At 34.7% G+C, this 12622-nt stretch overlaps 1 protein-coding gene across 4 annotated transcripts in view; it reads left to right on the top strand.

Annotated features, from left to right (window-relative positions):
• RUNDC3B (RUN domain containing 3B) overlaps positions 1-12622 on the top strand; it is a 156830-nt gene that overhangs the window by 55562 nt on the left and 88646 nt on the right. For all 4 annotated transcript variants that reach the window (XR_006196672.1, XM_042916982.1, XM_042916960.1 and 1 more), the window contains 2 exons: positions 1519-1652; positions 12537-12622. Coding sequence is in view for 3 of the 4 variants with exons in the window: in XM_042916982.1 (XP_042772916.1) it covers positions 1519-1652; positions 12537-12622 (220 nt within the window). In the remaining variant the exon portion in view is untranslated. The remainder of the gene's footprint in view (positions 1-1518; positions 1653-12536) is intronic.

The following is a 12622-nucleotide window of genomic DNA, read 5'->3' on the forward strand; positions in this document are numbered from 1 at the left end:
AATCGAATTTTTATATGCAATTAAGATGATCTCTTTTGTGTTGATCCACCAGTTGATTTGTTTAACAAATATTTTCTGAATGCCTACTGTGAACCAAGCATGTATCAGATGTTAGAGATTGATTTAAAGACAGATAAGACAGTCCTTGCCTTACTGATTTTACCCCCTAGTATGTAAGATAATCAAGTAAACACTTATAAGGATAAATAAGCACAGAGTGCTGTGTCAGCACATAGGAAGGTGTTGATCCACTGTAGAGATCATACATCGGTTGCAAGAAGAAAAGAACTTTAAAATGTCCAGAATAATGAATACAAGTTTCCTATCGTGATATGTACAATTTCTATTGGTTAATTAACCATAAGTAAATTATTAGAAATAGCAAGGTGATCTTTTTAAAAAATACCTATGCCTGGGCCTGCCCTTAAAGGTTTTGATTATTTAGCTTGGGGTGGAGCCCATGCATGTATATTTTTAAAAAAGCAGCCCAGTTACTGTTTCGAGCTCCTGTGGTTGGAAACCACTGAAGTCTCATTTGAGACAGTTCTCCTAAGACAGTGCTTGCTGACAAGAACGCTTTTGATGTTGCTAGAGAGAAACTATTACTGGGGAAAGGAAGATTTGAGATAGATAGATAGATAGATAGATAGATAGATAGATAGATAAGGAAACACAGATTTAAGATGCTTCTCCATTAAGATTAAACAACTTCCTTAGGTAAGAGTAATCATTCCAGAAAAACTAAAGAAAGTATTAAGATGTCTCTTACATTCTGCTTAAAAATGCTCAGAATACAAAATGGCTCCCACAGATCCGCCACTGAAGAGTCCCACATAGAAATAGTAATACTAATAGGAGATAACACAAAAGAACATTTGTTTGTGAACAGACCCATAATTACCCAAATCTGAAAAAAATTATAATGGTAAATGCCTGAATGAATTTTGATGGTTTGCCAACTAGAAGAGAGCAGATGAAGGACAGAGGGAAACTTGATGGCTTTTTAGATGGGAACGATTGGGTAGATAATGAATGATCAGTGAATGCAGGATTCTAATTCATCATGTTACTTAGAGGGTAGACCACACATTGTTTTATTTCTTTGAAGTTTCCTTGTGAAGAGGAGGAAAGGGGTTGTGTTATTATTTTATCTGTTTCTCTATGTAGAGAAAGGTTTAGAATGCAACCGGTGACATGTGAATTAATGGTTAACTAGAACCATAAGGAGGGTTTTCTGGGTGCTATCTACCAGATGGTTAGTCTCTAGTCCCTTTTTCTTTGATTTGTTTGATTTTATTGTTGACAAAACTATGATCCAAATCCATTAAATAAATTGCCTAAAGTAGCACAACTAATTAAAAGTAGAGCAGGACTAGATTTAAGGCTTTTGGCCAAGGAGATCATTACCCTTTTCACTATAGTACATATGCTGCCTTTATTTTTTAGAATTTTATTCTTGCATTTTGAATTTTCTAGTCTAGTTTTCTTTTATTTTGTATTACAATTTGTCTTCTGAAGGTCAAGTAACCTGGTTTGGTTATGAAAGTCCTCGTAGCTTCTGGGACTATATCAGAGTGGCTTGCCGGAAGGTTTCACAGAATTGTATCTGCAGCATTGAAAATATGGAAAATGTCAGTTCCTCTAGAGCTAAGGTAAGAAATAAATAATAATATGCAATGTATATAATCTAATCCTAAACAGTTTTGACCCAAATAGAAAATTCTGAGCTCTTTGCTATGTAATTTTTTTTTCTTTGTTGGGATTAAGCACTTGACAAAGTTTAACATCTTTTGTAGGCTTGTTTCCATTTCTTTTAATTGCATGTAGTTATTTTAGAATGCTGTTGAATCTTCACTGTGGCCTTAGGAATAGCAAAAGGATTTGTAGCTAGTCACTATGAATTTTTTTTTTTTTAATTTTTTTTTTTTCCAACATTTTTTATTTATTTTTGGGACAGAGAGAGACAGAGCATGAACGGGGGAGGGGCAGAGAGAGAGGGAGACACAGAATCGGAAACAGGCTCCAGGCTCCGAGCCATCAGCCCGGAGCCTGACGCAGGGCTCGAACTCACGGACCGCGAGATCGTGACCTGGCTGAAGTCGGACGCTTAACCGACTGCGCCACCCAGGCGCCCCTTTTTTTTTTGAGAAGCACAATAAAATATTTCCTATTCTGTGAGGTTTGTACATTTCTTGAATTACCTAACCCAGTGGCCCTCAGTGTCCTGAAGAACCCTGGAGGTCCATAATGTCAAAACTATTTTCATATAGTACCAGGGTGTTACTTGGTTTTTGTGCTATGTTGGCACTTGCACTGCTGATACAGAAGCTATGGTGGCAGAATTATTAGTTCCTTAGTATGAATTAGGGCAGTGGCATCAAACTGTACTAGTAATCATTGTGTTCTTCCTACTGCATTCAGTCTTAAAAACAAAACATAATAAAAAAAGCCTGTTTCACATGAGAATATCCACGATGGTGCAGTAAGCATTATTAATTTTATTAAAATTCAGCCATTGAATGCCTGTCTTTTTAATATCCTGAGTAATAAAATGGAAAGTACACATAAAGCTTTATAGCATATTAAAATATGATGGTTGTTTCAAGGAAAAGTATTCATGTAGCCATTCAAATTTGTGAGCTGAATTAGACACTTGTGTCATGTAATACTATTTTTACTTAAAAGCATAGAAAGTATAGTTTTTTAGATTTAGGCATTTGGTAGAATTTTCTTGAATAAAAATGAACAAAGTAAGCCTTTTAATTCAAGGGAAACAGCTGACAGCATTTGTTGCCAATGGTAAAATAAAACTTTGAAGTAAAAATTAGAATCTTAAAAAACTTGTATTTACCATCTTAAGACCAACAATTTCCTTGAACTTAGACTTTTCTGATAACAATGATGTTGATATTAGAAATGTATTTTAACTTGTTTAATGAGATGTGTTAGCATTTGGTAAACCTGCAAACCTCATACTTTCCAAATGATCATTGCATGGAATTAAAAAATCATGCATGGGTAAAAGATCCCTTTTATCCAGTGGGTTTAATGTAATACAGTATGAAGAGTTCATTGATATGGTTATAGATTCCATGTTGCTGTTAGCCTTTAAGGAATTCTCAGTTATTGAATTTTAATATAGAATCAAAGGAGAACGTCCACAATTATCTAAAAAGGCTATAAAAGGTGTCCTTTTGCAACTGTGTATCTAGTGAGGCTAGATTATATTGCCTTCATATGCTTCAGCCAAAACAACACCTTAGATTGAATGCAGCAGCAGATACCTAGTTCACGTTTATTAAGCCATACATTAAAAAGATTTGAGGGGAGCCTGGGTTTCTCAGTTAGTTGGACAACTGACTTTGGCTCAGGTCATGAGCTCGCAGTCCCTGAGTTCAAGTACCACATCGGGCTCTGTGCATGATCTTGTGGTCGGTGAGTTTGAGACCCACATCAGGCTCTGTGCTGACAGCTCGGAGCCTAGAGCCTGCTTTGGATTCTCTATCCCCCTTTCTCTCTGCCCCTCTCCCACTTGTGCTGTCTCTCTCTTCCTCAAAAATAAATTAACATTAAAAAAAATTTAAAAAAAAAGATTTGAAAAAATATAAAACAGACCTACTTTCCTCACTAATATTTTTGTTTAGGAAAAGAGAGTTATTTTTAATAAAAGATGTTATTTACGTTAACATTTAATGGGTTTTTATATATATATATATATATATATATATATATATATATATATATAAAATCTAATTTTAGAATTTTATATATTTTTTATCTAATATTTTAGAAGTTTTCAGTTTTGACTTGTAATACAGTAAATATCAATAGATAAAATCTATATAAAAGCACTTTGGAGTCCTCAATATTTTTAAGATTATAAAAGGTCTGAGTTGCTGATATAACCTATATCAGCTTTAGTTTAGGAGTTTTGTTTTTTTTACTGGATCATCATACTAGCTTTCCTTACTATTTTTGACACTTAAGAGTTACAGCATGAAACCCGGGTAGAAAATAAAGATTGAAAACAGATACATACAATTGTAAGATCAAGACATAATTCAGTTCAATTCATTATTTCATAGTTACAAACTTATAAATTACAAGTCTCTATAATAAATGAAAATAGTATAGCAATCATATTTCAGAAGTATAGTTTCCAAGTTTATTGTTCCTGCATCTGGTTTTATTTAGCATATTTTTTCTTCTGGAAAATTATTAGTTAGCAAAATTGATAAAGATATATTAAAGTTAAACATTTTGTAATACATAAACTGAATGTTTTTTAAAACGAGATTTATAATATTTAAGTGACATAATTAGAAAGATAGTTAAATATTTTTAAATTATACTATATAAGCATTTTTGGATAAAGTTGATAGCTGTGATTTTTGGCGCCTTTTGAAAACTAGGGCTGTAGATTGCATTTTGTGAAACCACTGCTGCCTCCTTCACTGCCGCCAGTCTGAGCAATGGTTAACTTTCTGTTTCATTGTCTTTGAACTTTATTAGTTTGAATCAGTTTTCTTTCCTGTGTCACACATTTTTTAAGCCAATAAATGTCTTCATTTTTAAGTCAATTATAGCTAGATTATTGAAAATGTTTTTTCTTAGATGTTTAAAACTTGTTTTTTATTTTAATGGCTTTCTTCTGAGCTATAATATTGTGTTAGTAGTCCCTTTAGCCTCTGTTGTCTCAAACTATTGAATTTATGCATTTATTTACATTTGAATTATCTGATTCACTACAGGTTTAGAAAATGTACGATCTGAATTCTCCTTTGCATCTTAGTTGAGTTTATATCAGGTTTCCTTTCATGTTTTCTTTATGGTTTAAGAATCATATTGGGGGCTCCCGGGTGGCTCGGTTGAGCATCTGACTCTTGGTTTTGGCTCAGGTCATGATCCCAGGGCTGTGGGATCAAGCCCTGTGTGGGACTCTGTGGTGAGCTTTGAGCCTTCTTAAGATTCTCTCTGTCTTGCCCTCTGGCCCTCTCCCCTGCTTGCACTTGCTTGCTCTCAAGAAAAAAAAATTTTTTTTATATTTTTAAAATTAAAAAAAATCTTTTCTTCTGTAGGTTAAGATTAAAAGGCAAGATGTAATTTGAATGAATGAAGTGTATAAAAATAGTGTCCCAGGTGTTACATAAACTTTATTTTCTTATTTTCAAATTAAAAGTAGGAGCAATTGATAATGAGTGTATTCTAAACCCCTTCAGTATAGGAGAGAATATATTTATAGAACTAGTGTATACCAAAATACAAAAGGTAATTGTGAAGTTAACACACATTAGATATGTAGCATTTGGACTTGGGTGTAACACATAAATGCAAAACCCAGCTGACTACCTCTCTTAATGAGACTCTTGGGAATAGGCCCTGCACAGCAAGGTGCTGCCCATCAGAGAGAGTTAATATTTATTCTGTAAAAAACCAGTGTTGAATATCACTGCATAATAATCAGGTTCCAAAATCTGGCATTTATATCTTTGTTTGCTCAGGCCTCAAATAGATTCCATTTACTGGGGAAAGAAAGATCAGTGATTTGCCTCGTTATGCTGGGGAAAGTCTACAAGCAAATATTACTTCTGTCTTTATTCATTGTGGTGGGAAGAACAAAGTATTTAATCTACTTATTAAATCACACGTGCTAATGCCAACTGTCAGGATTGAAGGATTAAGCAAATACCTTAGATGGCTGGTTTATTGAGACTTCGAGCTGCTTTCAGGAGTAACTACTAGCCTATACAGCACTCACATCCAGTTTTGACATTTGTGAAAACTTATCAGAACCACAGCATCAAATTTACCTGCTAAACAATGTGCAACTCAGTACACCTGGGACCAAGCAGATCTTCATTTTTGAATTCTATATAAGAAGCAGAATAACTTTGATTACACCTTTAGGGTTATGTGGATGACATACTAAGCACTGGAAGACAAGATACCTTACAGAACAATGACTAATTCCGTATGGAAACTTTCTTTAACTTTAGTTGCATTGATTTTAATCAGGATTGTCTGTGTCCTACAACTACTGTACAACTCAGATTCACATCGTAGAAACTTGCCACCATGGGAGATCTGATACTTGGTCACTCTGAGCTGAGATCTGTGAAATGCTGACAGTCCCTTTCTTTGCTCAGTCTTTGTCCAGCTGAACCTATTTGCCAGGGCTTAAAGAAAGCCTAACAGTGGAATACAGTATTTGAATTAAAGATCATTTCTGTAATCTTTACATCTCAGGTGTATCAGCAGCTCTTCTTTCTATAATACGCAGAGGTTCTGGGAATGGGATTTCTGTATATGGGATTTCTTATTTAAGTTTCAGACTAGAATTAGCACTCTTAGAAAACTAACTTCATCGCAAAGGGCATTTATTTTACTCTCTTCTGAACACACCCATCTTTCCCATCTGCTGTTGGACTGATTACTTATCAGCATAATAGGGGATTTCTGACAGAAATTCCCTAAATGGATCCTTAGTTACCACTGTTACTGATCTTACATATATTTCCATTGGATTTTCTTAGTATTCCAACTGATTTCAAGGTCAAGAAATTCTTTTCCTCCTTCTGTTTTTGTTGTTGTGTGAGGCAACAGCAATTCCAGCATATGAGCTCTATACTGTTCTTGAGTTCTTCTTGCCTTCCTGCCTATCTTATGTAGTTTTCTTTTTCTTTGTTTTTAATGGTTCTTTTTTTTTTTAAGTTTATTTTGAGAGAGAAAGAGAGCAAGCGTGGGGGAGGGGAAGAGGGAGATGGAGAGAATCTCAAGCAGGTTCTACACTGTCACAAGCCCAAAGCACAGCCCAAGGCAGGGCTCGAACTCATGAACCATGAGATCATGACCTGAGCCAAAATGAACAGTCAGATGCTCACCTGAGTAAGGCATCCAGGTGCCCCTCTTTTTCTTTGTTTTTAAGAACAGTTCTTGTTTGTGGCTAAGTTAAGCTTTCCTGGTTTGTGGTTGCTTACTCTGTACATTTCTTTGGTTCTTGAGTTTAACATATTGGACCAATTTCTGAATATGCTGGCCATACCAGCCATTCATATATTCATGCATTCTTTCATCTGATATATTTTTGAGCACCTATACTATGTCAGAACTGTGAATGCAGTCCTTAACACATTTCTAGGACAGAAATCCCTAATCCTTCCTGGTCTTTTTTGGTCTCATCCTCTTGTATACTTTTTCCTTTATTCAGAAGCTGACTTTATCACTGCTCTTTCTTAGAGGCAGGTTAGCCAAATTTTCTACCGAAAGAGGTAGGGACAGTGGGGCTATTAATCACAGATACACCAGAGTTATCAAATACTAGAACTTTACAGTAAGATAGATTTGTGAAGACATGATTTTTATAATCATTTTCTATTACTAACAAATCTGTCTCCTCTTGTCCCTTAAAACACCGCTTGACATTTCCTATTCCTAATTCTTTATCGTGATGGCTGCAAACCTGGAAGAATGGCAGACATACTTGGGGAGCTTTAAAAATAAAAATTGGTTTCCTAGGCAGAAACCAGAAATACTCTGATTCTGCCCATTTGTTTTACATTCTTTCCATTTTAAATACTAAGTTCATATGAATCTTTATGAAAGACCATTTTCCTCACATCATTCCTTTTCCCCACTTGTCACTGGTACCTCTAATGCCTACTGGCAATGAGCAAGTTACTTATCTACTTTAGTTTTATCCACTTATTCAACAAGTATCTATTGACTGTCTACTGTGTGCTAGAAACTGTTAATAAATATTGAGGATACAGTGGCATTGGTGAAAAGATGACAGAGAACAAATGTTGTGTAATGTTTCAGTAATTATAACAAATCAGTGTATATATAATATAATCTCAGGGGCCTTAAAAAAATGAAACAGGTTAAGAAGTTAGAAAGTGATCAGAGTGGTGGAAGAAAGGACACTCTTTTAGATAGGTTGGGTAGGGAAGGCTTGTGTGATGCAACAACATTTGAGCCAAGATGTGAATTACAGAAAGAAATGTGCTGTTCAAATGGTAAGCAGAGGAAGCAGAGTATGTTAAGAGTTTAGATATTACTCTGAATGCAATGGGGAGCTACTTGAGGGTTTCTTTCTTTTAATTTTTTTAAATAATAGGGTATTGTAATGTGGTTTGCATTTCAAAAAGATCAACTGAGTGCAGTATGGAGAATGCACATTGAGGGAGTCATAGTAGAAGGATATAACTGAAGTAAAAAAAAAAAAGATGATCCTGGAGGTGAGAAATGAACCAGTTTCTGCTTCTGGTGATGACAGAGTAGCTTGTATCAGAGCATCCCTTCTGCCAACAACGGTAGAGTTTGGATAAAATACACAAAACAATAAATTTAAGACATAAGAGAACAGACAAGGCATGAGGACTTAAGTGGCCACAGTACTAGACAGAAGGATTGTACATGAGGTGTGAGCCCTACTTTCATCTTGGCTGTTAGCCTAAGGACATTTGTCTGTTCACATCATTGATACAGAGTCAATCAGAGAGTGCTGGGAGTTCTTTTAGTTTCTCTAGGCTAAAGAAACAGAAGGTGGAGCTTGGACCTGCCACTGAAACCAGGACTTTATTGAGATAGCTGTAGACAAATGTGTCTGAAGTTATACATGCAGTTTTCCTGTGAGGTGTTTGCCAACTTTTAGCTACTTGAAGCATAGAGCAAAAGTCTCATAAACCAGGCTGAAAGCTGCAGGTAGGAAGCTAAAAAAGCTGATTATAAAGATTTCACAGTTTTGTTCTGGAGATAAAGAGGTTAGAGTTTAAGGTCAAACAAGTTGGAGGGGCCTTGTAAAATACTGTAGACATTTATTTGTGACCCCAGAAAGATTCCACCTTGGGAGTAAGAGATATTCAGACAAAGACCAGCCCAAAAAAGTCTTACAATTGGTGCCCTTAAACAGTGAAAAGTGACGTTTAAGTACACTCCCTTCCTACCTGAGCAAAAATAAATCTAGATAAAGGTAGCATTAGTGCAGCTACAAACTTTTATATACAGTGTCCAGTATTCAATCAAAAACCGCTCACTATGCATATCAGGAAACAAGATCTAATGACCAAAACTAAGAAATAAAACAAGGTAATTGAAACAGATCTATTGGAGATGCAAATAGTAGACTTTTAAGTAATTGTAGTAGAAAATATTAATAAGGATTAGTAGTACCAGAGAACTGAAGTATGTAAGAATGTATAAATATTCATTCAAAATACTCATTCAAACCAAACACATACAGAACTTATCCAAAAATTGATCATATGCTGAGTTATAATTCATTTCATTGAATTTCAGATTGAAATAATCTCAAATGTATTCTCTGATCACAGTGGAATTAAGCTATAATTAATAACGAAAATATAACTAGAAAATGCTTATGTGAGTAAAAATTGAGAAGGACTTCTAAATAAGTCACAGATGAAAGAAGTTAAAATTAAAATGGAAAAATAAATGGAAAGTAGTGATAATGAAAATATAACATGTAAAATTTGTGCTTAGAGAAAAAAAGACTTACGTAGGCTGTTATGTATTAAAAAAAAATAAAGGCTGAAAGTCATTGATCAAGGTTTTCATCTCAAGAAGCTATTTAAGAAAAGTAATACATCCAAAAAGAAGGAAAGAAATAAAGGGAAAACATTCAATTAAATTGAAAAAATATATACAATAGAAAAAGCTCAACAAAACTAAAAGGTGGTGGTTTTAAAAAGATTAATACAATTGGTAAGCTTCTAACAAGACTATTCATACAGAGAAAAAGATTATAAATTACCAGTATCAGAAATAGGCCAACCAACCCCATAGGCCTTATAGGCATTAAAAATCCTAAAAGGATATTATGAATAATTCATACCTATAAATTTTATTTTTTTAAGATTTATTTATTTATTCCAAGGTGGGGAGAGGCAGAGAGGGAGGGAGAGAATCCCAAGTAGGCTCTGCACTGTCTGCACAGAAACTGATGCAGGGCTCAAGCTCACAAACCACAAGATCTTGACCTGACCTGAAATCAAGAGGAGCACACTTAACCAAGTCACCATACCTAGGAATTTTTAAATTTAGATGAAATGGACAAATTCTTTGAAAAAAATTATAAAACTAACTTAAAAAGGAAGAAAACATCTGAATATTTTGGTACCTAAAATACCAAAGAAGTAGAATCTATAAAATCTTTCCCTTGCAAGCCCAATTTTTAGTTGAGTTATTCTTATAGATTTGTAAGAATTATTTGTATTTTATAAATGAGAGCTTTTTGTCATATGTATATAATGCAGATATCTTTACCTACTCTGTAATTTGTCTTTTTACTCTCTTAAATGATTATAGGTTATCCCCTGAAACAGGAGGTAGAGTGTATAGAGTGTATAGATTTTAGTTCAGTTAGGTTGGTTGGTTTGGTGGTGAGATGTTTCCTGTCTTCTCAATGTGTCTGTTTTTTGTTTCCTCATAGAGTAAAGTAGGGATAGTATTGTAACTCACACAATAAGTATTGTGTGAGAAGATTAAGTATTTTAATGTATATAAATATCTTAATGTATCTTAAGCCAGAGCTAAGCATATATTAATTAAGCCAAGCTGTAAGGCTTTCCCACTTTATGGCCCCAACAACTTTTATAAGTCTGTTTATCTCCTGTTCTAGTTAAAGTTCTTTTGTTGAAAGAAAAGAAACTTAAAATTAGCACAGTGTATTATCACAATATAATAGAGAATTCCACAAACATACAAGGACAGGAAATTAGGTGCAGGCCAGTTTTGCATGAATTGAAATTAATAAATCAGGAAGCAGGACTTTCCCCACATTTCTTATCTAGCAATAGCACAGTCTCCTGTGTCTAACTTTCTCTGGCGGGCAACTCTCCCACCTTCTGCTCTGGTGAAATCATAGCCTTTTGATTCAAACCACCACTACCAGTCTCTGTGTCTTTCAAAGGAAATTTCGGGAGAGAAACTTGAGACTGCTGACCAATGGCTTGCTTCTTCCTTCCTTTTGTTCTGATCATCCACTGCTATTTGTAGGTTCCCCAAGGCTTACTCAGCAGGAATAATAGACTGAGCCCTGGGCAAACAAAAAAGGGTTTTGAGTTTGATGAACAAGTTGACTGCCCTGCTAATCACATTCATATCGTTCCTTTTTTTCACAATACTGCTGCTTCTAGTTGGTCAGGTTTTAGCACTGTCTAGATTGACTCCTTTTTGATCTTTCCTATCCAGAGGTTTGGTGAATTCACTAGAGGTATAGACATTTCTAAAGAACGTTGTGTGTGTTTTTTGTTTTTTTGTTTTTTTCTGGGCACCTGGGTGGCTCAGTTGGTTAAGCATCAGACTCCATTTTGGCTCACGTCATGATCTCAAGATTTTGGCTCAGGTCATGATCTCAGGGTTTGTGAGTGAGTTTAGATCTCATGGTTTGTGAGTTGGGCCCTGTGTCAGGCCTCTCATATTGACAGTACGGAGCCTTCTTGGATTCTGTGTCCCTCCCCAGCTTGCTCATCCTCCCTCCCTCCCTCCCTCCCTCCCTCTCTCTCTCTCTCTCTCTCTCTCAAAAATAAATAAGTAAACTTTTTTAAAAATGCTTTTTTTCTCCATACCAGGTGATTGACCATCATGTATAATGATTAGCATCACCTTTATTCTCAACTGCCATTGCATTGTTTTGATTTTCTATCTCATTAATCTTCATAGATTTTCTCGAGACTGGTGGGAGGGCTGCGTGAAAATGAAAGCAAACGAATTAAAAAATTCTCATTACAAATGTGACCTCTTATATTCTTTAATTTTAAACAGAGTCCAGGAGAAATGCTTTGGATTATTAAAAACAAAAACAAAACTGGCTAGTCTCAACTATTGAATGATACTACCCCTTTCAAAAGTAAAATTAAATTATTCACATTTAGTCAGAATTGTCTGCTTATGTGATTTTCTACCAAAATATATGGTTTTGTGTAACTTTATTTTGAGTTTGTTTTTTCCAGTTAAAATATTTGGTAATAGTTTTAGAATGTTATGGGTGCAAACTCAGTAACTCATGATTTGGATGCATGGTACGTAATGAAATTTGGTTCAATATTAGTTATCTAAAACCTCCCTCTGGAAGGATAGGTGGGAAGTTTTCTTAAACAAGTGGTGTGGCAATGGTCATTTAAAAAAAAAAAGAATGGACTCTGTTCTTCATGTTTTATAAGGGGACTCCTTTTAATTAGCATGTTGATTTGGACATTGAAGTAAAGAGTTACGTAAAGTCTCTGACCCGAGTAACTCAATATTAATAGTTACCTCTCTTCAGCGGATAGAAAATTAGTATGACATACGGTACCCTATATATTTAGAGAAACAAATGACAAAAAAAACAAACTTTATATAATCAAAACCTACCTGTTCTTATCTACTTAAATATTTTTTAGTCTTTATCAAATGTATATTTTGACTGAATTGTTCTTTACATATTAAAATGCTTATATTTTTGATGACAGTGGACAAAATATTTTTTTAACTTGTAATTTTTTTTTTCACATTTGATTCTTTCTTCTTCCTTTTAGGGTAGAGCCTGGATTAGAGTAGCACTCATGGAAAAACATTTATCTGAATACATCTCTACAGCTCTGAGAGACTTCAAAACAACCAG

The sequence above is a fragment of the Panthera leo genome, chromosome A2, assembly GCF_018350215.1.
Source record: "Panthera leo isolate Ple1 chromosome A2, P.leo_Ple1_pat1.1, whole genome shotgun sequence".
Lineage (NCBI taxonomy): Eukaryota > Metazoa > Chordata > Mammalia > Carnivora > Felidae > Panthera > Panthera leo.